Below are 24,939 nucleotides of genomic sequence, written 5' to 3' on the forward strand. Positions count from 1 at the left end.
AAATGGGCCTCCTTCCGGCTCCGCCCACGCTCGCGAGCGCAAGTTCCTTCCTTCCCGCGAGAGAGCGGTCGGCGCCCCTCGGCCCGCAAGGCCTCCCGGAAGTCGTGGTCTGGGCTCCGGCTGCCCTGCTCGCGGCGCGGAGCCGGACGCGCTTCTCCCAGCCTGTTTTCTGGGGTCTCTACTATCGGTCTGGATCTGCAGGTCCTCCGGGCGGCCACGCCCCCCGACGTGCCAGGCCCTGGGCCTGCGCCTGGTCCCTGCGATCCCGGGCTCTGCCAGGCTGTTGGTGGAGACGCGAGGGAAGCACAGCCCGGCCCATCTTCGGGATCCCAGAGGAGGCACTCAACCAGGACGTCTGGGAGAGCTCTCCGGAGGAAACGAGCTGCGAACTGAAAGGACTAGAATGGAGGAGAGAGTTCCAGGAAGAGGGAGCCTGGATGGGGAAAGGTGGGCTAGCATGTCCAGAAAACTGGACGCTGCCCAGTGCGCCACGGGTTCAGAGGTTGGGAGAGGTGGGGGTCGGGGAAGGCACGAGTCAGACCTTGGAGGGCCCACATGCCAGGCTAAGAGTTTGGATTATCCCGAAGACAACAGGTGTCAGGAAGGGAAGGACTGAACCCGTGGAGTACTCTTCTCGCCCAGGTCCGGTCCAGCCCGGTCCTGGGAAAGGGGCCATGGCCCAGGCAAAAGCCTGGAGGTCTCTGGGGCATCTGGTGCAACTCCCAGAATCAAGAAGAGAGTGTGGGCCCTGGATCCCTCCTGCCTGAGATTGAATCCCAGCTCCATGGTTCAGGCAAGTCTCACGGTTCCCTGGTCTGTAGCATGGAGGTAATAGCAGTACCTATCTCGGGGAAGGTGGGAGTCGGGAGGACTCAACACTGAACACAGGTGCATGCCAGCCCTGGGTGGGGCTGCATATCAGAATTGGGATTGGAGAATCTGGTGGCGGGTTCCTTGAGTTCAGCTCTCAGAACTGGACTTGAGCATGGATTTGGCAACCAGAAAAGAGAGCCCAGCTTGTCTCTCTTGTTCTGAGAATAACCAGGTCATCCCAGCAGGCCACCCTGGACATGCCCACACCGTGGCCAGGTGGAGAACAAGAGGCCACCTGAGGTCCAGGCTCTAAACTGGTGCCCAGCCAGCCCTGCTGAACCTTACTGGCCAAAGCAAGTCAGCCCAGATTCAAGGACTGGGGGAAATAGACTCTGCCTATTTCCTACTCTGTTCCTTGCCTTGGCAGGGGTCACAAGGCAAGGAGCATGGATACTGGGAGACATTGTTGCCATCAGTTTACCACACAAGGCTGGCCCTCAGCCCATAAACTCAGGGGATGGCCCAAGACCTGACCCTACTGGGGTTTGTATGGAGCCGAAGCCCCAGGTGCTCTCAAGGCAGCTCTGAGCAGCTGCCCAGTCCAGGAGGGCAGGTGGGGACCCTGTGGATTGCCAACCAGCATTACTTCTAATAGCACCCTGAGTCTGTTGGGCCACCACCTGTCCCCTCTGCTCCAGAGGCCAGTCTGATAGGTGAAGGGTAATTCTCTCCCTCTGCTACAGTGCTTGCTTCGGCCCCCATGTGCTGCAAGGGCCCCCATGCAGACCTTCCCCCACTACAGGAACTGGTTCAGCAGAGCATGTTCAATCCAGGCCAGTGAGACTGGAGCACAAGGCTTGGAGGACAGAGAGGTTTTCCTCCTACAAGAACTACCAGGGAGAGATGGCCCTTCTTCCTCCAGACATGTGAGGTTGGAACTGCTACCAGATTGGAGCCAGAGCTCCTTGGATCAGGCATGTCCTGAAGTCTACCCTATTTTGGATTGCCAGTTATAGAAGCTAATAATTCCCCTTTTGAAGCCTTCAGAGCTCCTGAGAGCCTCTCTTGGGACAGGTCATCATCAACGTATTCCCTCGATATCAAATGAAATGGGTTTGAATAACAACACAGGATGTAAGAAATGCCATGTTTTTTTTTTAATGAAATTTAATCTGCTCCCAGCTCTAATTTTACAGGGGGGTGGGAAATTCCTCTTTCTACCAACCTCAGTTGTGGGGAAGTCCTGGGGTTCTGACACAGTTCAGAGTATTGGGGGAGAACGCTGGTCTTTAGTCTGTTCTTGTCTCTTTGAGATGTCCACCCTCTTAGTCTGAATATGCCCGGGGGTCCAGCCTACCCCCTCTGCAGACCCAAGGAGGATGTAGGGTGTGGGGGTCTCTCCTAGACATCTATCCACCTGGCAGTTTCCAGCCCCTCTCTTACTGCCTTGCACCCCATGGGCTTGCCCATTCTCTCTCCTGGGAGCTGCAGCATACTGTGCTTTATTCACCAGCAGGCTTTCACTCAGCCAGCCTGTCCTCAGAGCCATGCACCTCCAGTCCAGTGATGGGTCTGAGGACCCAGGGGAATCACTCCATTCCTGTACAGGCCCTGGGCCAGCTCCTGCCCAGTGGCTCTAACCTCGTTCCTTCAGTGATGCTGGAGAAGGCTGGGCAGTGCTCTAAAGGCATCCAGGCTTAGCTTTGGGTCCTGGCTCTCCCTGCAGGTCATTTCACCTCTCAGCACCAGTGGCCTCATCAGCAGACGGGGAGTGGGGGACAGTTCCTACATCCCCGGCCAGCTCCCCCCCATCGCCGTGAGGTTTGGGAGATAAGGCCGAGAAGGGCCAGTTCCCAGCGGCTCAAGATCCTGGCGACTTCTACTAATTCGCACAAGCACAATCACATTCTCGGTCTTGGGGGTTCCCGGATTAAGCCACCCGACTCCGGGCAGAGAATGGGGATTCCAGCTTTCCACAAGCAGAACAGGCTCTGGGAACTCCGATGGGGGGGCATGGGCAGGAATGCCTAGCGCTAGGCCGTAGGAAGGGCTAGAATCTGGGTTAGGGTGGCCATGTTTAGCACATAAGATACAGGACGCCCAAATAAATTTGAATTCCAGCGGATCCTTCTGTTAGCATTAGCTTGTCCCACGCAATGACTGGCATTTTATTTGGCAACCCTGCTATGGGCGGGAGGAGCCTGGGGCGGAGTGGGGCGGGCGGCGCGGCCAAGGAAGGGGAGGTGCACACCGCCGCCCAGGCTTTTTTCGGGCGAGGGTCTCGGGGTCCCGGGGCGGGCCGCCCAGCTCAGACGGCCCCCAGGCAGCGAGCGGGCCCGCGTGCCGAGCCTCCCCGCTGCATCGCCCGCAGCCTGCGCTCCCGGCTCTGCTCCAGCTCCAGCCTGTGCCGCGCCTCCAGCTGCGCCTGCAGGCGGGCGGTGGAGGTCGGCGCGGGGCAGGCCCGTCCCCCACCGCGGCTTCCCCGTCCCCCCACACCGCGCCCCGCCCCCCGCTACCTCCAGCGCCTGCGCTGCGCACCCTCGCGCCCGCCCCCGGGGCTCACCTGCTGCTTGGGGCGAGCTGCCCGCGGCGCTGGCACGTGCAGCAGTGCCTCCTGCCCGCGGCGCTCGGCCGCCTTCTCCCGGATCCTGCGCTGCAGCTCCAGCACCCGCTCGTCCTGGGAGGGCGCTCCCGCGGCCGCCGACTGCGCCTTCTTCTCCTCCCACCTGGGCGGGCGGCGGGGCTGGCTTAGGAGAACCCCACCGCGGGTTGACTCCAGGGATTTAGGTGCAGGGGGAGAGGCCCCCCGAGGACCGCTCGGGGCGGGGTTCCCCCCAGCGCCTCTTCCTTTTTGCTCCTTGTATTTCACAGTTTAAAAAGTATTCCATAGAGGGCTTCCCTGGTGGCACAGTGGTTGAGAGTCCGCCTGCCGATGCAGGGGACACGGGTTCGTGACCCGGTCCGCGAAGATCCCACATGCCGCGGAGCGGCTGGGCCCGTGAGCCTTGGCCGCTGAGCCTGTGCGTCCGGAGCCTGTGCTCCGCAACGGGAGAGGCCACAACAGTGAGAGGCCCGCGTACCAAAAAAAAAAAAAAAAGTATTCCAGAGGTATTAACTATCTTGGTATTGGGGATAAAAAAAGAGAACGCCCTTTCATCTTGCCCTCCCCTGGCCACTCTTGCCTAGAGATAGCCACGGCTAATATTCTGCTATCTTTGCAGATCTCTTCCATACTTGGCCAGAAGGGGCCGGAAAAGTCACCACAGTGTTTCTAACAAAGAGGGGTGCGTGTGTCCACGTGCTTTCCATTAAAAGAGAGATGTTTAACAACCAAATTCGATGTGTGAACCCCAACTAAGTCCTGGTTTAAAAAGGAAAAAAAAAAGGGACTTCCCTGGTGGCGCAGTGGTTAAGAATCTGCCTGCCAATGTAGGGCACAGGGGTTCGAGCCCTGGTCCGGGAAGATCCCACATGCCACGGAGCAACTAAGCCTGTGCGCCACAACTACTGAGTCTGCACTCTAGAGCCCGCGAGCCACAACTACTGAAGCCCGCGCGCCTAGAGCCCGTGCTCCACAACAAGAGAAGCTCCCACACCACAGTGAGGAGTAGCCCCTGCTCTCCGCAACTAGAGAAAGCCCGCGTGCAGCGACGAAGACCCAACGCAGCCAGAAGTAAATAAATAAATAAATAAATTTTTTTTTTAAGAAAATAGTTGGGGGCAAGTGATTGCAAGGGAACTGCCTGGGCGGGAGGGTGGTGGGTTGCTGCGAGGAGAAGCCACCCAGGAGGGTGCAAAAGCAGGCTCCCTGCTCTTTGCCCACCCAAGGCATCCGCCCCGGGCCACTGGCACTAACCTCAAGGCTGCAGACCTCCCCATGGCCGCGCGGCACAGCGAGATCTGCTCCACCGTGTTCTGCAGCGCCTGGCTCTTGGCACGCTTGCCCTGGATGATCTGGTCTCGCTTCTCCTCCTCCTTGCACCTCTGGGTCTCCTTGAGCAGGGCCAGCCGCTCCCGCAGCTCCACGACCGACATCTCCCCTTCCAGGCCATAGCCAGGAATCTGCAGGGTGGGCAGGGAAGGCCCCAGGCTGGGAACCAGGCCCAGGCCCAGCCTGCCTGGCCGTCTCCAGGGCGCTGGCACCAGTACCAGCGGCCCTCCTGAGTGCCATAGGCCTGGCCTGGTGCCCAGGAGACCTCCTCCTGTCTACTCAGTGGTGCCTGTGTGACGTGTCCACCATCCAGCTTCTCCAGCCTGGGCCTGCTCTGCAGCCCTCGACCTCTGTGGGGACATCTCAGCTGGGTGCCCTGCAGGCCCCTCCGCTGTGGCAGGGCCCAAATGGAGCTCAGCACTGTCTCCCCAGCCAGGACCTGGGGGCCTGGGTAGAGAGCCCTTTGGACTCTGCCCATCCCCCAGGACCAGGCCTGCCCCCACGTCACCGCGTGCCAGCCTGGCCTCTCGTGGTGTTTCTCACACAGGCTTCCAGGCGCTGCTGCCCTTCTCTTAGCCTCCTGCTTGCCCAGCCTTGGGCCTTCGTGCACCTGCGCTCTCCCTACACTGCCTTTTCCACCCAGGCCTAGTGAGTTCCGGGAGCTCCCTCAACGCGCAGCTCCACGAAGCCTACCTTGCTCACCCCCAGGGGTGATGGAGGCCTCCCTGGCAGGACTGAGCATCTGGACCAGACCCAGGCCTCCAGCATGGCGGGCACAGGGGAGCTGGGCATGAGCGGATAGGTGGATCTCGGCCTGGGTCCAGACTGCCTTTGGCCTTGGTGGGAATTCTGGACACATCCTTCATGGCAATGCCAGGCCCAGTAAGACCTGGGGAAGCTCCCTGAGGTCGTCACATGGGCATGGGCTCCGGGGGCCGCGTCCTCACCTGGGTCAGGTCCACCAGCTTGCCCTTGCGCGTGGGCTGAGTCTCCAGGGCTCGTAACTGGGAGATGAGCTCACAGCGCTGCCTCTGCTCCTCCTTGGCCGCCTCTGCACTGCGCTGTAGCAGCTCCCGGCTCTCCTCTATCACCTCCTGAACTAAGGGCCAAGCGGGGGGTGCTGAAGGGGTCAGAGAGCAGCAGGGCCAGTACCACTGGGCACAGGTAGCTCCCCTGGGAGGGTACCGAGCACCCCCCACCCCGCTGTACCCATCTGCTGTCGGCCCTTCAGGAGCTTTGTCTGCGCCACCTTGACGTTCTTCTGCGTCTCCATCACCTGCTCCACCAGCTCCTTCATGGACCTTTCCTCTTGGAGGCGCCTCTCGGCACACTGCTGCATCAGCTCAGCTGTCTGGACAACCCGCCGGCCACAGTCAGAGCCGCTGCCTGCGACCCTGGGCCTACCCAGCCCCGGGAGCAGCCTGAGGTCTGGACAGCAGACCCAGTCCCTGACCCTGAATCACCCTGGAACCTGGGTCTAAGCTCATCAGCGTCTGGAGGTGGGCCTGCTGGGGAAGTCCTGCCTCGCGTCTTCCCTTCCTCCACTGTGGTCCTGGGGGTGTGAGCCCAGAACTATGCAGCCACCCCCACCCAGATCTGACAATAAGCTGAGGAGTGAAGCCAACAGAGTCCTGGGGAAACCAAGTCAGAGCCACTGGGTTTGCCCTGAAGCCCACCCACTGCTGACTCCATTTAAGAGAGCAGGGCACTGCTTGCTTTGCAGCCACGTGGAGCTGGCTGTCCAGATTCTGCCCAAGCCTGTGCATAGGACACGCCAGCCCCCGGGAAGCCCCAGGCTCCCCATCACATGCGTCCCCAGGCATGTCCTGACGGTCACCCCACACTCTTCTTTCTGGAGGAGCCTGAGAAATGTGCGGCTCTAAACCGTGGGGTGTGGTGTTGCCACTTTGAACTGCGCACAAACAGGACTCGCCCCGTGTCCTGGCTGTGGCTTCCCTCTTCTGCTCAGTATCTTGGGGTACTATCCTCATCCACGTTTTCACCAGGATTGCAGTTGACTTATTCTCGTGGCTGTTTCGGGGAATATATAGCAACTCTTTGATACATTCTACCATTGACAGACATTCAGGTTGTTTCCAGGGTGGAGCTATTGTGAACAATTCAGAATATTATTTTCAGTCTTCAAGATACTACAAAGGACAGGGTGGGATGTATACCTCCTGTCACTGCCCAGCGCTGCCAGGGAGCCCCTGGACTCCCAGTCCTGGAGGTCTTGGCAGCTGGGGGCTCATCTCCGACTGCATGGTACGTGCAGGGTCCATGTGTGGCAGCGTGGATGCCAGGCACGCTGGGCAGGAAGGAAGCCTTTCTTAAAGCACTTTGCTAGCACATATAAAAATGGCTTTTGACCATCCCTTTCTGTGCAAGTTCATTCCAGTTTCTAAGAAAAGGAACCCCGGTTCTTGGAGAAATGGCCATTTGAGGGCTGGGGCAGGGAAGATACAAGATGAGCCTGGAGCATTTTATGGCACCGTAAAGTAAGGAAGTGCTCAAAAAACAAAAGGATGGTGGGAGGCATGGGGGCAGGTCGAAGGGACACAGGAGCCAGCCTGAAAGGGGTCCCAGTGGCCAAAGCTGGCAACAAAACAAATCACTTCGTATTGGATTATAACACAAAGTATAAAATAAATATGCATGAGTCCACATTGATATAAATGAATGGACTGATATATATAGATATATAAGTGAGTAAATGGGGGAGAAGAGACAAGTCTTCTGTGCTGAAGAATCCACATAACCTACCCACCTCCTTGAGCGTGGGCCCCACTTAGAGACCCCTTCCAAGGAGCGCAACGTGGAAAGGGGGAATGACCGCGGTGAGAAGCCAGGTGATCAAGTCCAACATCCTCAGTGATAAGTCTGCTGACGGCGGGCACCCCTGAAGGGATGGGATGAAAAGGCACATGGCCCCTGTGGTCTTCCTCCTACACCCAGTCTGAGCATCTCAACAGACAGACGTTCTACAGGATACATGACGAGCACGCCTCACCACTGCCAAGGGCGCCAAGGACAAGGAAAGCCTGAGACAATGTCATGGCCAAGACGAGTCTGGGACATCCTTGGATGGGATCTTGGACAGAAAAAGGACATAAGTAGGAAAAAAAAAATGCTGAAATCGAAATAGAGTGTGGAGTTTAGTTATGTGCCCATATTGGTTTCTTGATTGTGACAAATATACCCTGGTGTAGTGGGTTGGTGACCCCCAGAATTCATGTCCACCTGGAACCTCAGAATGTGATTTTATTTCCAACTAGTTAAGGATCCAATAAGTAATGAGTTAAGGATCTTGGGATGAAACCATCCTGGATTTAGGGTGGGTCCTAAATCCAATGACAAGTGTTGATATAAGAAGAGGAGAAGACCCAGAGAAACATGGAGAAGATGGCCATGTGAAGGTGGAGACAGAGATAGGGTGAGGCTGCCACAGACCAAGGAATTCCTGGGGACACCAGGAGCCGGAAGAGGCTTAGGGCAAGCACGGCCCACCCAACACCTCGATCTCGGACTTCCGGCCTCCAGAATGGCAGCTAAAGCCCTCCAGTTTTCCATGCTTTGTTGTGACAGTGCAAGAAACCCCACAGGCACGTGCTGCTGTAAGATGTGACCCGCAGGGGAGGCTGGGTGACAACAGGGGAACCCTCCGTACTAGTTGCAACTTTTCTGTCACTGCTTAAAGAAAGTCCCAAAGTAAAACGTTTATTTTAAAAAGTACTTTCGAAAACGTTGTAATAAGTTCGAGAAATGCTTGTGTGGAAATATGAGGTGAGAAAAAGTAGGCTACCAAAACGTGGAGGAGTCGTACCCCAAGTAAGTAAACTACGTGCAAGGAAAGACACCTGGGCTCGGAGGAGAGGCAGCTGAGCCGAGTCCCCGGACCCCTGGCTGGTTGGGGAGGCACAGAGACAGCTGGCAGCCTGGTCCTGGGAGTGAGGAAGGGGGGCGACATCTCCTGGCTCGGAGCGAATTCCGCGGAGCCCAGGAGACGGCGCAGGCCCGTGTGACCTCGGGCAAATCACCCTGTCCCTGGCTCCAGTGTGTCTGCTGGTGAGTGGGGACGGCGGTGCCACCTCCTGTCACGCCCGCACGGCGTCCCCATCAGGCATGGCATCAGTGTCAGCACAGCATCAGGATTTGGCGGAGAGGAGGACGGAGCACTCAGAGATTGAAAGGAGGTGACAGAGCCGAATCTGTGGGCAGGCAGAGGTGTTGGCAAGCTAGGGGTGTGGTCCCCTGGAGAGGCCTGCAGCAGGGCGAGGGCCCCCAGGGTGGTGAGCGGCTCGCAGGGCAGCTGGCTGGCTGGAGTCCTGGGCTGACTCTTGGCTCTATCTGCTTTGACATAAACCTCGGACCCGTGGTCCGGCCCAGAGTCCACTCAGGGGCCAGGCTGGCCTAATGCATCCTTGGGCCCTACGTTGGAAGCCCAGCTGGGTTTTCCACACATCTCTCCACCCCTCCCGCAACTAACACCACCCGAACGAGGGCTGCTGGCTGACCTCGCCCCAAGCAAGGGCTTTCAGCTACCAGCACGGTGACACCTTTAAAGTCAAGTGAACACAGAACACACCAGACAGCATTGATGTAACAAAGCCAAATAGAAAAATGCTCCAAGGGCCTCCAAACTAAATCCATTGAATACTTCGGTAAAATATACTCTAAGAATGGTCACCCATGACAACCAGAGGGTGAAATGTTATTCACCCAGTGGATTTTGTGCTAATATTGGTACTGCTACTCCGGATTAACTTCACTGTGATGATGGATTAAATAAAAAAGAAAAATTCGGCTTCCCTGGTGGCACAGTGGTTGAGAGTCCGCCTGCCGATGCAGGGGACACGGGTTTGTGCCCTGGTCCGGGAAGATCCCACATGCCGCGGAGCGGCTGGGCCCGTGAGCCATGGCCGCTGAGCCTGCGCATCCGGAGCCTGTGCTCCGCAACGGGAGAGGCCACAACAGTGAGAGGCCCACGTACCGCAAAAAGGAAAAAAAAAAAAAAAAAGCAAGAATTATGTGAACTTTATCCATTTTTTTTCCAATATAGCTACTAATTTCTATGGTTCATCAAATTATTTTAAAAGGGGCATAAAATTGGGACTTCCCTGGGGTTCCAGTGGTTAGGACTCGGAGCTTTCACGGCTGAGGGCCCAGGTTCAATCCCTGGTTGAGGAACTGAGATCCAGCAAGCCACGCAGCACAGCCAAAAAAATAAATAAAAAAGGGAGATAAAATTAAGTGAAGAAAATATATTCAAATTGTTTATGATGAAACAATGTCAGAGCTACACTCATGACTTTACAAATATATCCTTTTCAGCCCTGTTTCTAGAGCACCTTAATACTGGTCACCACGGAAAAACCAATAAAGCTCCCCCCACGCAGCCCCCAGCTATGGAAATCAACATAGTTCTGTGGTGAGGGCCAGGGCCTCGGGGGGAATAACTGAATCTACGTCTCAAGAAGAGAAAATTCAGGTGGGCCCAAAACATCCTACCTCTCAAAAGAAAGGATGCCTCCAGGCTCTAGAGGGATGCTGAGAGCACAGAGGTGAGGAAGGGGTTCCCTCCGTGGGCCAGGCTGTGGCAATGAAACCTCCGGTGGAGACAAAGTCCCATTAAGACACGGAGGCTGGGGACTTCCCTGGTGGTCCAGTGGCTAAGACTCCAGGCTCCCAAAGCAGGGGGCCCGGGTTCAATGCCTGGTTTGGGAACTAGATCCCACATGCACGCCACTGCAACATAGGATCCTGCATGCCCCAAGGAAGACCTGGCGCAGCTAAATAAATTAAACCTAAAAAAAAAAAAAAAAAAAGACGCGGAGGCTGTAGAAGTCACCAGTCCAGCATGAATGGCACACGAAAACAATACAATTCCTTTTGTCTTCAAATGTTTAGTGCCGTCTACTCAGGTTACTTTGTTCATAAAACACACTCATCTACATGCGTGTACCTGGACATTCCAGGTCGGGGAGAGAAGCCTCTGGACCTGTGCAGGATGGTCCAGCCAGAGTCGGCCGGGCTTTGGGGAACACGGCTCGGGGCTCGGGGCTCGGGGAGCTGCCCTAAGTATGAAGCGAGGCCGAGGGTGCCTGGGTGGAGCACCCAGTCATGGCTGGGCCACCAGCCCTCACAGGGTGCCCTCTCCCATGCTGTTCCCTGGAGGCCCACTGACTCCTGTGCTTCTGGCTGGAGGCCTCTGGCTCACGAGACCCCCGGGGTTGGGAGGGACAGAGCTGGACCTCACCAAGCCGCTATCGAGCTATGGGAGGGGGTGCTGGCCTGTGCGGGCTGGAGCCCCTCCTGCTGACCTGGCGTCAGGACAGGCCGATGAGGGGAGGGGCTGTAGGGGCAGGCTGTTCTGTCCTTGCTGTCACAAGAACAGCCCCATGCCAGGAATACTGAGAGAGCCCTAAGGAGTAGAAGGTAGCGGCTCCAAACGCCTTTCCCGCCCCCGGGGCAAAGCCTGCGGGAGGGCCCTCCCTTCCTTCCAGCAGCTCTCCTCCCTGGCGGAGCTGCTGCTTCTGCACCTCGGGCAGGTCACCTGAACACAGTCCCTCTGCCCAGCAAGCCCGCTTGTCAGGCCGCAGCTTCTAGTCCAAGCCCTGGCCTCCAGCACCCACCCCTCTGATGGGGTCTTTGCCCCTCCAGGTGGACCTCTTAAGGTGACTCCGGGTAGCTTCTTCCAGGATCCTCTCAGGGTCTCTGGTCAAGGGAAGTGCATGGTTGCTCTACTACAGCCCACCTTTGGTCTCCACGGACTGCCTCCTGCCTCTGGACTTTTCCATGTGAGTCCGAGGACTTTCAAATTCCAGGGAAGCCACACGGGATTCGTCGCAGGAAGGCAAGAATGGGTCGAGATTAAGAAATCATTAATAGGAATGTTACGCAGCCATAAAAAGAAACAAAATTGTGTTATTTGTAGTGAGGTGGATGGACCTAGAGTCTTTCATACAGAGTGAAGTAAGTCAGAAAGAGAAAAACAAATACAGTATGCTAACACATACATATGGAATCTAAAAAAAAAAAATGGTTCTGAAGAACCTAGGGGCAGGACAGGAATAAAGACACAGACGTAGAGAATGGACTTGAGGACACAGGGAGGGGGAAGGGTAAACTGGGACGAAGTGAGAGAGTGGCATGGACATATATACACTACCAAATGTAAAATAGATAGCTAGTGGGAAGCAGCCGCATAGCACAGGGAGATCAGCTCCGTGCTTTGTGACCACATAGAGGGGTGGGATAGGGAGGGTGGGAGGGAGACGCAAAAGGGAGGGGATATGGGGATATATATATATATATATATGTATATATATATATATGTATAGCTGATTCACTTTGTGATACAGCAGAAACTGACACACCATTGTAAAGCAATTATACTCCAATAAAGATGTTAAAAAAAAGAAATCATTAATATAATTCACCATATTAATAGAGTTAAGGAGAAAAATAATATGATTATCTCCACAGATGCTGCAAAAGCCTTTATCAGAATCGACACCTGGGACTTACACTTCTGGGAAGATGGAGTAGGGGTGCTTTTCCCTATTCCTCCCACTAGGCACAACTAAAACCACTGAATATAAATTACTAAACACACAGAAGAAGGCTATGAAAGGTGGAGGGAAGAAGGCAGACTGGCTGGGACCATGGGACTTGAAGAATGGCACGGTGGTGGTGGGGGGCCCTGGGTCTTCTTTTACCTCATGTGTCCCAGGCTGGGTGCTGGAGGACCCAGAAATGCCATAGGTGCAGATAAAAAAGCCCAACCAAAGCCTGCCAAGGGACCAGGAAAGGAGCCGCCTACAGACACAGAAAACTGTGTGACACAACCTGTGCTCCAACCAGACATCACAGGCAAAACCTGAGCAAAGGCTGAGTGAGCGCAAGACTTCTGCCCTACCCAGATCATGGGGAGGTGGCACAGAGGAGCCTGAGCTGGGACCTGCCCCCGAGTGTCAGTGGTGTCAGAGGAGAGTTCATGGCAACCTGGTGTCCACCCCCACCCGTGGGAACAAGGGTCCCTCCCCATCCCCACTAAGGTGGTGTCAGAGGAGGCTTAGTGCAGAGTGAGGACTTTCACCTCCATGCTTGCCATGTGACAGTGGAGGCCACGTGGGAGGCAGTTATAAGGTACTCCTCCCTCTCCCAGTCAGGGGGTATTTACTGATGGAGGTCTAGCTGGAGCCCTTACCCACAAATCATCAGGGGCCCCCTCTCAGGGGTCAACAGAGGCCACGTGGGGACGGTGGGTTGCTAAGCCCACCTGGCAGTAATGTGGCGGTGCCCCCCTTCCCCTGCCAGAGCGGCATCAGAGAGAAGCTGCTCAGACAGAAGGTTTAATTAAATAAGATCCAGAGTCCTGTAATATAATACCCAGAATGTCCGGGTTTCAATAGAAAATCACTCACCATACCGAAAGCCAGGATGATCTCCAACTGAAAGAAGACACAATCAGTAGAGCACTGAGCTCTGATCTTAGCACTGAGATCACAGATGTTAGATTTGACAATGATTTTTAAAGAAGCCCTCATAAAAATGCAACAAGCAATTACGAAAAAATCTCAACAAATTTAAAATAAATAGAGCAGAGTATGTTCAACAACCACATTGGAATCAACTAGAAATCAATGATCAAAGGTAACAGGAAAATCTCCAAATGCTTGGAAACTAAACAACATACTTCTAAAGAATCCATGGGTAAAAGAGAAAATCTCAAGTGAAATGAAAAAGTACATTGAACTGCATGAAAATGAAATACAACATATCAAAATTTGTGGACACAGATAAAGCAACAAATAAAGGGAAATGTGTAACACTGAGTGCTTACAATAGAAAAGCAGAAAAGTCTCATGTCAGTAATCTAAATCCCATCTCAAGAACCTAGAAAAAGAAGAACAAAATAAACTCAAAGCAAGCAGAAGGAAGGAAATAATAAAGAGCAGAAACCAATAACATTGAAAAACAGTAGAGAAAAATCAATGAAACAAGAAGGTGGTTTTTTTTTTTTTTTTTTTTTTTTCTTTTTGCGGTATGTGGGCCTCTCACTGCTGTGGCCTCTCCCGTTGTGGAGCACAGGCTCCGGACGCGCAGGCCCAGCGGCCATGGCTCACGGGCCCAGCCGCTCCGCGGCATATGGGATCCTCCCAGACCGGGGCACGAACCCGTATCCCCTGCATCGGCAGGCGGACTCTCAACCACTGCGCCACCAGGGAGGCCCAAGAAGGTGGTTTTTTGAAAAGATCAATGAAATTGACAAATCTCTAGCAATTCTAATAGAAAAAAATGAAAAAACATAAATCACCAATATTCGAGAATGAAACACTTTAGACCCTACAGACATAAAAAAGGATGGTAGGGCTTCCCTGGTGGCGCAGTGGTTAAGAATCCACCTGCCAATGCAGGGTACATGGGTTCGAGCCCTGGTCCGGGAAGATCCCACATTCTGTGTTGCAACTAAGCCCGCGAGCCACAACTACTGAAGCCTGCGCGCCTAGAGCCCGTGATCCGCAACAAGAGAAGCCTCCACAATGAGAAGCCCGTGCACCGCAATGAAGAGTAGCCCCTGCTCGTCACAACTAGAGAAAGCCCATGTGCAGCAACGAAAACCCAACACAGATAAAAATAAATTAAAAATTAATTAATTAATTTAAAAAATTAAAAAATAAAAAGGATGGTAATAGAATATTACAAACAACTCTACATACATGAATTTGGAAACTTAGTGAAATGGACCAATTCCTCAAAAAACACAAACTACTACAACTTACCCAATATGAAACAGATCATTTGAATAACGCTGTAACTTGTAAGGAAGTTGAATTTCTAATTTAGAAAAGTCAAAAAAGAAACCTCCAAGCCTAGATGATTTCACTAGAGAATCCTACCGAATGTTCAAAGAATTAATACCAATTCTACACAATCTTTCCTAGAAAATAAGAGGAGGAAATGTTTCCAAATTCATTTTATGAAGCTAGAATTACCTGATACCAAAACCAGACAAAAGACATTACAAAAAAGAAAACTACAGCCTAACACCCCTTATGAAACTATATGCAAGAACAACTTTAACAAAATCAAAATAGTAGCAAATAGAATTCAACATATATAAAAAGAATTATACACCATAAGCAAGTAGGGTTTATTCTAGGGATGCAAAGCTGATTCAGTATGTGAAATTCAGTCAGTGTAATCCACCATATTAATAGGCTAAAGAAGAAAAATCACATGACCGTATCAGTTGATACAGAGAAGCATTTGGCAGAATTTCCTGATAAAAACTTTCAGAATAATAGGAATGGGGGGAACTTCATCAACTTAATAAAGAGCACATCTACAGAAAAACCTACATCTAACATTACACTTAATGGTGAAAGGCTGATTTCCGCCAAGATGGTGAACTAGGCACAAATGTTCTAGCCAGTGCAATAGGCAGAAGAGGAAATAAAGAGGCAGATCAGAAAGGAAGGATAAAACTGTTCTTATTTACAGATTACATGATTGTCTACGGAGAGAACCCCAAGGAATCTACAACAAAATTCCTTGTTTGTCCTAGAAAACTAATAAGGGAGTTCAGCAAGGTCACAGGACACAAGAAAAACACACAAAACCAATTGCCATTTTTACATACTAGGATTGAACACATGGCCACCAAAATTAAAAATACAGCACCATTTACAACCACTCGAAAATAATAAAAGAAATACTTAGGTGCAAATCTAACAAAACTTGTATAGGACTCACATACAGAAACCTAAATAACCAGATGAAGGAAATAAAAGGTTTAAATAAATGGAGAGACATAGTGCATTCATGGATTGGAAGACTCAACTGGCTGGCCATCTGAAAACGATAAAAGTGGATCCAGATCTCACACTGCGTACAAGAATAAATTTCAAGTGGATAGAGATCCAGATGTAAAAATGAAACCACACAAATACTGGAAGAAAACACACGTGAACTCTTCTATAACATGGGTCTGGGAAAAACCTTCCTAATTATTCAAAATCCAGATACAATGAAAGAAAAGACTGATAAGTTTGATGACATAAAAATAACATTTACATGGCAAAAATACATCATTTAAGCACAGCCAAATGAGTACTTGGAACAAAATATCTGTAACAACATACTATAGTTTAAGGGTTACTTTCCCTAATATATAACGAACTCTACAATAAAGTCAAGGAAATGAAGGTTAAAAGCTCAACAGAAAATGGACATGGTCAACTAATCTTTGACCAAGGCACCAAGAAAACTCAATGGGGAAAGGATAGTCTCTTCAATAAATGTTGTTGGAAGAGCCAGATATACAGACCCAAAAGAATGAAACTGAGCCCCTATCTTACACCACACACAAGAATCAACTCAAAATGGATCAAAGGCTTAAATGTAAGACCTGAGACCATAAGACTCCTAGAAGAAAACATAGGAAAAGAGCTTCTTGGCCTTGGTCTTGGCGATTATTTATTTACTTTTGATTTGATACCAAAAGCACAAGCAACAAAAGCAAAAATACACAAGTGGGACTACACAAATGAAAAAGTTTCTGCATAGCAAAGGAAACAATCAACAAAATAAAAAGGCAACCTATGGAATGGGAGAAAATATTTGTAAATCATATATCCAATAAGGGGTTAATGTCCAAAATATATAAGGTACTCACACAACTCAATAGCAAAATAAAATAAAAAATAATCTGATTTTAAAAATGGGCAAAGGACATGAACAAACATTTTTCCAAAGAAGACATACAAACAGCCAAAAGGTATACGAAAAGACACTCCACATCACTAATCATCAGGGAAATGCAAAGCAGAGTGAGAATGAGCTATCACCTCACACCTGTTAGGCTGGCCAGCATACAAAGTCAAAAGATAGCAAATGTTGGCAAAGATATGGAGAAAAGGGACCCTGTGCACTGTTGGTGGGAATGTAAATTGGGGCAGCCACTATGGAAACCAGTATGGAGGTTCCTCAAAACATAAAAAATGGAACTTCGGGCTTCCCTGGTGGCGCAGTGGTTGAGAGTCCGCCTGTCGATGCAGGGGACACGGGTTCGCGCCCCGGTCCGGGAAGATCCCACATGCCGCAGAGCGGCTGGGCCCGTGAGCCATGGCCGCTGAGCCTGCGCGTCCAGAGCCTGTGCTCCGCAACGGGAGAGGCCACAACAGTGAGAGGCCCGCGTACTGCAAAAAAAAAAAAAAAAAGGAACTTCCGTATGACCCAGTAATCCCACTTCTGGAGGTACATCTGAAGGAAATGAAATCACTATGTTGAAGAGACATCTGCATTCCTATGTCCATTGCAGTATTATTCATGGTAGCCAAGATACGGAAACCACCTAAGTGTCCATCGATAGATGAATGGATCAAGAAAACGTGGTGCACGTACATAATGGAATATTATTCCACCTTAAGAAAGAAGGAACTCATGCCATTTGTGGCAACATGTATGAGCCCGGAGGACATTATGCTGGGTTAAATAAGCCAGACGCAAAAAGACAAATACTGTCTCATCTCACTTCTGCGGGAATCTAAAAACGTTGAACTCATAGTAACAAACAGTAGAATGGTAGTTACCAGGGGCTTGGGGGTGAGGGGAATGGGGAGATGTTGGTCAAAAGGTAAAAACTTTTAGCTAGAAGATGAATAAGCTTTAGGGACCTAACGTACAGCATGGTGACTAGAGTTAACGATGTTTTGTACACTTTAAATTTGCTAAGACAGTAGATCTCAGTGTTCTCACCACATGCACAAAAGAATAACTATGTGTTAATTAGCTTGATTGTGGTGATCATCCCATGATGTATATGTATATCAAAATATCATATTATACACCTTAAATATATACAAATTTTACTTGTCTATGATACCCCAATAAAACTGGAAAAAAAAAGAAAATGACAAAAGACATGAACAGACAGTTCACAGAAAAAGACACAGAAGTGGCTCTTATAAGAAAACATCCTCAAATTCACATTTCATAGATGCAATGCAAATCAGAGCTATACTGAGATACTATTTCTCACCTCTGAGACTGGCAAAAATTCCTGAATTCAGTACAGTAACCTCTGTGGGTGGGTCAGGGGGATTGGGCCCCTTCCCCCGGTGCTGGGGCCTTGAAGTTCCTGCCCAGGGAAGGTGATGTGGCATCTCTGATAAGACCCCAAAACCCCCAACAAAAACAGCCACAAGAACAAGACAGAACCTCCACATCAGCTGCTCTGACGGAGCAGTCCCTCCTCTAGCAGTGGACCTCGAAAAGCCACCTCCACAAAGAGGAAAAACTTGCACAGCATTATTCATTGCCGGTAAAGCAGGCTGGGACATTTTATGTTAAGAAAAGGGGAAACAAGAAGTGTGTATACTTGCTTGGAAGGAAAGACAGAAATTCATGAAAATAAGGACTTGGGGTGGAGGTGGAAATGGGCTGTAAGTTACAGACTTACAAGAAGTAAGACTTCTCTGAGGTTATGTGTCATATTGTTTTGACTTTGTGTGTGTGTGTGTGTGTGTGTTATGCGGGCCTCTCACTGTTGTGGCCTCTCCCGTTGCGGAGCACAGTCTCTGGACGCGCAGGCTCAGCGGCCACGGCTCACGGGCCCAGCTGCTCCGCGGCACGTGGGATCTTCCCAGGCCGGGGCACGAACCCGTGTCCCCTGCATTGGCAGGCGGACTCTCAACCACTGCGCCACCAGGGAAGCCCTTGACTTTGTATTTTTAAGAAGTGAGCTAAAAAGGAAGGAAAATCAACCCTAACACGAAGGGCAGATACAGACGCGTCTGCCGGGAGAAGTAATTCGCCGGAACGTGGGGCACATCTGCCGACTGGCGGCCCTCAGTGGCATACGTCTAAGGAGAGGGGGCTACGGCTGGGCCTCTGGGCCCTGCAGGCTCCCGCCTCATCTGGGCCACTGCCAGGCCCACTGGAAGGGACACGGGCAGGGAGGCCCCGGCCAGGATGTCCATCCTAGGAGGAGGAAGAGCAGGACTGACGTCCAGAGCATCCGAAGTGGAAACGTGGGTGTCCACAGACCCTCTCGTATCTTATGCAGACATGCTGGCCTTCTGGAAGTTTCTGCCAGACAGACCTCAGGTCCTCCCTCACACGTGGATGTGCAGACCAACTGACCGTGCTAGTGGGGGCGGGGGGCAGTCTGGACCAGAAGTGCTGGCCAGACAGTCCATGCAGGCCAGCTGACCCCAGATGCTTCCAGAAGACCCACCTGGTGAGATGGGGCCAGAGGAAGCACCTCCACTCTGTGGGTTTTAGGAGGAAATGCCTGGGGGCGGCAACCACAGGAATAGCCAGGCCCACGGCCAGCCCAGGCCCCAGCCACCCCGGCCTGCCCGTCACCTCCTCCTTCTTCTGGTCGGCTTTCTGCTTCTTCTCCTTCACCACCTGCTGCCGTGCCAGGATGGCCTCCTCGTGGCTGAGCTTCCCCTGCAGCCTCCGGCACTCGCCTGTGGCCAGCTGTTCCTCCAGGTCCTTTGCCTGCATCTTCCTCTGCCACTTGAGGAACTCAGAGAGGTCCCCGGCCCCGTCCATGAGCTTATCCACCCTGGGGAGAGAAGGCAAGAGGCAGGGCTGGGGGTCTCCTGTGGTGGGGCTGCATGGGCCACCAGGAGGCCACAGTTCCCCTGGGGGCAGTGGCCTTCACAGGCGTGGGCCGCCCTCTACCAACACCAGCCACCCGCTCCACGCACTGTCCACCTGTCCCGGTCCTGTGCGCCTGCCCTCCAGCCACATCTCCAGCCCCCATCCACTCGTGTGTGACCCACCTGTCCGTCCATCCGCCACCCTCTTGTCCACCTGTGTGTCTGTCCAACGTCTCATCCATCTGGTCAGCCACCCAAGCTCCCACCCACAGCCCAACTCTTGGGGTAAGTGCAGGGGTCTGCAACCCTGGTGGTAGGGGAGGGAGCATCAGAAAGGGATCCCAGGAGAAGGTGACCCCTCAGGGGGCTTTGGGGTGGGCCAGGCTTCTGCTAAGCCTCCTCCTACCCAGTCCATCTCCCTCACTGAGGGCGGATCATCTTCCTAGGATGCAGCTGTGACCCTGACACTGGCCTGCTTGGGTCCCCCCCACCCAAAGTCGCCTCTGCAGGATTGCAGCTGCCAGGCGCCAGCCCCTCTTGAGCTCCCGGAGGGGAGGGGAGGCCAAGGAGCTGCCACCCCACCTCTGCAGCTCCCTCTCCACCTGCCGCTGATATAAGGCCCCTTCTCGCAGGATGGCAGCGGTGTTCAGCCTGACCGGGGCGTCATCGTTGGGCTGCAGGACAGAGTGGGGGCCGGCTGTGATAGGGGAGGGGCACCTCAGAGCAGCAAGTGCCCCTCTGCCCTCCTGCCCTCCACACCTGCCCCCTCCCCAGCGCTTCCTTCTGCCTCAAGGGCAGGGCTGTCCTCGGGGGAACAGGCCAGGAGGTGGGTCCCCAGGGGGAGGGGCCTGGAGCCATTGCCCCGAGCCCACCCTGACGACAGTCAGGGGCACTGCTCACCCTGTAGAAGGTCAGTTTTGGAGCCTTGAGGATTCGAGGTGGAAATCGGAGCCGCAGCTTCTTCTTGGAGTCCTATGGGGGTCAGGGCCTGGCACCTGTGCCCACAAGGTGCCCCCAAACACACCCCGGCTGATCAGGGGGCCCTGCACCCCTGGGAGGCCTGGCCCACTCCCCTCTGTCCTAACTCCAGCCGCCCATCCACGCGTTGCAGCCCAGCCTGCCCCCTGCACTGGGTCTCCCGCAGCACCTCTGTCCTCCAAGGCCGTCTAGCCACCCAGGCAGGAGCAGGGAAGGTGCAGAGCCTGCCGGGCCGGGGACCGCAGTTCCCAGTCGGGGGGCTGGAGCCCCTGGGCTCAGGGGCCTTCTCCTCCACTGCCCCCGGGGCCGGCCCCCATGACCTTCCCTGGGCTGCCCCCTGCCCAGGCCGCTGCTGCTCTGCAGACACCCTCAGGTGTCAGGGCACCACATCCACGGTGGGCGAGCAGCGGGTAATCTCCCACCACAGGACCTCAGCCATCACACCCCGGGGCCTGCTGCTACTATGTGGGGTGCCCACTCTCCTGGGTTGCCCCAGCTGCTTGGGGGGCTCACCTCGGCCCCGTCCACCGCCGCCTAGGTGGGTCCAGGGTGGGGGTGGGGAGCCGGGCCGGCTCCCCGAGTGAGCGTCGCTCAGCATCCACCCAGAATGGGCCCTCCCTGTCCTGCTCCCTGACTTTCTTTATTGACAAACACACCCTGGGGTTTTCCTCACAGAAACACTAAGGGCTCAGTATGGAAAATCTGGAGACACCCAGGGAAGGAGACGATGCACCTGTCCGCTCGGGCCGCCCTCAGCCTGGCGGCGCTGAGCCCCGCCCCTCCATGGCCCTCGCAGTGTGGCCGCTGCCGTGGCACGGGGAGGGACGTGTCTATGATGTGAGAGGAGGCCGCTGGGAAGGCCGGCCGGGCTGTGGGCGTGCTGGCATTACCTCCACCGGGGGCTCCCCGCGGGGCCTGGGCCCCGCGCACCGCATCTCCTCGATGCTGGCCCGCAGAAGCAGCTCCTGCACAGAGACAGGCCGCTCCAGCCCGCCGGCCACCGCAGGTGCCCCGGGCCAGCTACCCGCTCCTCCCCTCCTCCCCAGCTGCCTTTTGGCCCTGACGCCCGCACGGGGGTCTCCGGGTACAGGGGGCCCACCTCAGCCTTGCGGCGATTGTATCTCTTGGTCTTCTCCAGGAGCCGCTGCTCCTCGGGCGGCCGGTAGGTGCTCCTGGGGACCTGGTGGCGCGGTGGAAGGAAGAGCCCGTGGTGAGCCGCGGCACTTTGGAGGGATGAGAAGTGCCCGCTAGATGTGGGTGAAGGAAGGTGCCAGGGCCAGGAGGGTGGACGGTGGTGCCCCTGCCAGGAGGAGCAGGGCTGGAAGGGAAGCCACTGAGCTCTGACTGGGACCCGCTGGGTGCTGGTGGTCACCCGCGGAGGAGAGGCGGGGACGTCACGCCAGCAGCAGGAAGGAAGGTGGCCAAGCACAGGGCCCAGACCTAGCAGACGCTGGAGGGACAGGTAGGGCTGGGAGAGTGTCACTGACCCCAGAAAAGTGAGCGGGAGGGGCTGCAGCAGTATCACTGAGACAGCAGGGTGGCTCCTGGAGGGGAGCAGTGTCCACAGCGTGGGTGGGGCAGAGCCCGCTGGAAACCCCTGAACTCCAGACTCCTAACTCCGTGTACCCTCCCCTGCACGTCTAATGTTCGTAGGAAACTCATCATGTCCAAACCTGAAACCCTCTCTGCCCCCAAACCCTCCCCTCCCCAAGCCTTGCTGACCCTGACTGCTATCCATCCCTGGCCCACATCGAGGCCTTGGGGTCCTCCTCGATGCCCTCCTCAACCCCTCTCGGTCTCTCACAGCCACGTCCACCTCAAAAACTGCCCACCTGCTTCAAGGTCACCCCTCACCTCCTTCCTCGGCCACCACAGCCAGAGGGGACCCTGTGAGCCCATATCCTGTCTCTCTGCCTCCCTGAACACCTCCCCTCCCATCCCCTCCTTCCCTTCCTGGCTGCCCCCTGACCCTTGGGGGAGGGATGGCACTGCCCCAGGGCCTTTGCACAGGCTTTGCTCTGTCTGATATGTTCTTCCCCCAGACAAACCCATGGCTCATTTGCTCACTTCTCGTTCTTTACCCCATGGTGCTTCTCAGGAGGGCTTTCCTGGCCGTGCCATCCAGAACTCCATGCAGCCCCTCCAACACTTCTTATCTCCTTTCCCTGAAGTATTTTTTCTCCTCAGCATTTTTCACCAACACACCTTACAATTTACTTATCCTGTTTTTTCACTGGAACACATGCTCCATGAAGGCATAGTGCCTGGCACATACTGGGCATTCCATACACGTTTGTTCAGTGAGTGACCTGGAATGAGCCCTCAACCTAGGAGGCGAAGAGGGTCCTGGGCATGGGGCAGGGCAGGGAGTGTGGAGGGAATGAGCTTATGGTTCCAGCACAGCCATCTGTGGACCCCACGGAAGGAGATGGTCCACCAATATCTCACAGCTCATTCAGCTAAGGAGCAGGGCAGGGGATGGGAAGGGGCCAGGCAGAGAGGGAGAGAGATGCAGGTGGTAAAAAGACATGAGATAAACACACTTAGACCAGAGGAGCTGAGGTCAGAAACGCTGAGGCTCCTACAGATTGCGTGACCGTGGGGTTGCTCAGCAACAAGGCCCATCCATCATCCTTCTGTCCATCTGCCCATCTGTCCATCCATGTGATCATCCATCCACTCACCTACCCACCATCCATCCATCATCCACCCACCTACTCACCCAACCATCCACCCATCCACCGTCCATCCATAAACCAATCTACACATCCATCTATTCATCCGTCCGTCATCCACTCATCCATCCATTTGTCCACCCATCCACTCATCCATTCTCCCACCCACCCACCCATCCACACATCCATCCATCCGACAGATATTTTCCAAGAGTCTGCTCTGAGCCAGGACTGTGCTCGGCATTGGGAATATGGGAAAAATAAGATGGATGAGGTCTGATAAGAGACAGATAATAAATAGACCCACAAATTACTAAACAACTCTAAAATCTAATTGCTGCCATGAAGAAAAGGATCTGGGTCAATGAGAAGGAAATTAAGAGAGACCTGATAGGCGAGGGGTTCATGGAAGGCCTCTCTGGGCAGAGACTGTAACGAGACCTGACAGGTGGTGGGAGTGGTCTGGGACCTTGGGACCTCCCAGCACTATCCCCTTACCCTCCATGTAGTGCTTAGTTCTTTTGGGGAACCAGATAGGCTCTGGGAAGCTGAGTCCATCACAGATGCTCAGCGTAGAGCCCATGACCGGTCAGAACGTTACATTCCCAGTCATGGTGGTCAGTTCAAGGGTAGACATGCAACCTAAGTTGGTCTAATCATACTTTCACAGAATTCTGGGTCCTAGATATCCTCTCATGCCCTGGATGATGTAGTGTGGGTGTGAGGCCTCGATGTTTTGCTACAATGAGGGAAGTTAGCCCAAAGATAAAGTTGACCCTTGGAGGGGACTAGGTGAAGAGAGTCACAGAGAAGCAGCTCTAGAACCTTGATCAAACTATGCCTGAAGCCTATCCTATTTCAGCCATGAGAGTCAGCTGGTTCTCTATTGTCTAAGCCAGACTGAGCTGCTTTTTTCTGTTACTTGTAATACAAAGCATCCTGACCAACAGAAGTCAGCAAGGCAGGGGAGGGAGAGGTAGAGGAAGAGGGCCTAGGCAGATGGGATAGACAGGCAGAGGCCCTGAGGCACGGATAGGGTCACCCCTGCAGCCCGAGGAGTAGAGACCGTGAGCTACACATGCATGTACACAGTGGGGAGGGAGTGGTACACCGCCACAGGGTTAAATAAAAGTGGGCTCCAAATGCCAAGTGCAGATAGGCCTGTGCCCCGCAGCCAACAGCTCCACTCCACGCCTACTGACCAGACCTCAGTAGGTGGAGCACAGGAACCCACTCCACTGGGCAGGCTCTGGGTCAGCTGGGCTTCCCTCTCTGTGGGGTGAGATGGGGCTGGGGAGGGTGATCAAATGCTCCTGGTCTGGTCCAGGCACCCTCAGCCCTGGAAAAGCCCAGCCCCACTGGCCCACATGATCCACTCTCCCTGCCTGGACATCCTAAGCCCCCTGCGATCAGCCACACTTACTGGTCTGGTCTTGGCCACCACGGGGACTGGCTCAGGCACTGGGATGGCGCGGGGCCTGGGGGCCGTCAGGTTGAACTCCTTGGGCTCTGTGACCTTGGCCTTGGTCTTTGGAAGAGGGGGCTGATGGGTCAACGCCCCCTGCAGCTGGTTGATCAGCTCCTGGACCTCCGGCTGCCACCTTGAAGGCAAAGGTGGGAGTGGCAACTTAGGGTGACTTCCTAAGCACGCCAACAAGGGAACAGCCCCTCGGGACCTGAAGAACCCCCAGGAGCTTAGGTCTGCCTGGGGGCGGGTAGCCGCTCTTCACTCACGGGTGCCGGCTCCCCACACCCCAGAGCCACACGCACCAGCACTCCCCTAGCACAGAGGAGGAGACTGAGGCCCAGCAGCATCCTCGTCCTAGGTGGGGGTGGGGGGCGGGAGGATGGGGACAGGGCAGGTCCCCGCTGCAGGAATCCGGGGGCTCTGAGGACCGCCCAGTGGCGGCTGGGACGTGGAGCTAAT

The 24,939-nt window shown here is 54.1% G+C and overlaps 1 protein-coding gene across 1 annotated transcript in view; it reads right to left on the bottom strand.

Annotated features, from left to right (window-relative positions):
* Positions 1–437: 437 nt before the first annotated feature.
* Positions 438–24,939, bottom strand: part of CFAP99 (cilia and flagella associated protein 99) — a 43,494-nt gene continuing 18,992 nt past the window's right edge. Inside the window, exons 6-16 of the mRNA XM_081253998.1 lie at positions 24,436–24,613; positions 21,437–21,517; positions 21,228–21,302; positions 20,260–20,331; positions 19,942–20,033; positions 19,118–19,322; positions 5,954–6,095; positions 5,692–5,843; positions 4,670–4,875; positions 3,377–3,539; positions 438–3,238 (exon numbers count right to left, since the gene is read on the bottom strand). Coding sequence (XP_081110124.1) covers positions 3,122–3,238; positions 3,377–3,539; positions 4,670–4,875; positions 5,692–5,843; positions 5,954–6,095; positions 19,118–19,322; positions 19,942–20,033; positions 20,260–20,331; positions 21,228–21,302; positions 21,437–21,517; positions 24,436–24,613 — 1,483 coding nt within the window. The 3' untranslated portion in view covers positions 438–3,121. The remainder of the gene's footprint in view (positions 3,239–3,376; positions 3,540–4,669; positions 4,876–5,691; positions 5,844–5,953; positions 6,096–19,117; positions 19,323–19,941; positions 20,034–20,259; positions 20,332–21,227; positions 21,303–21,436; positions 21,518–24,435; positions 24,614–24,939) is intronic.

The sequence above is a fragment of the Mesoplodon bidens genome, assembly GCF_964165515.1.
Source record: "Mesoplodon bidens genome assembly, chromosome: 1".
NCBI lineage: Eukaryota > Metazoa > Chordata > Mammalia > Artiodactyla > Ziphiidae > Mesoplodon > Mesoplodon bidens.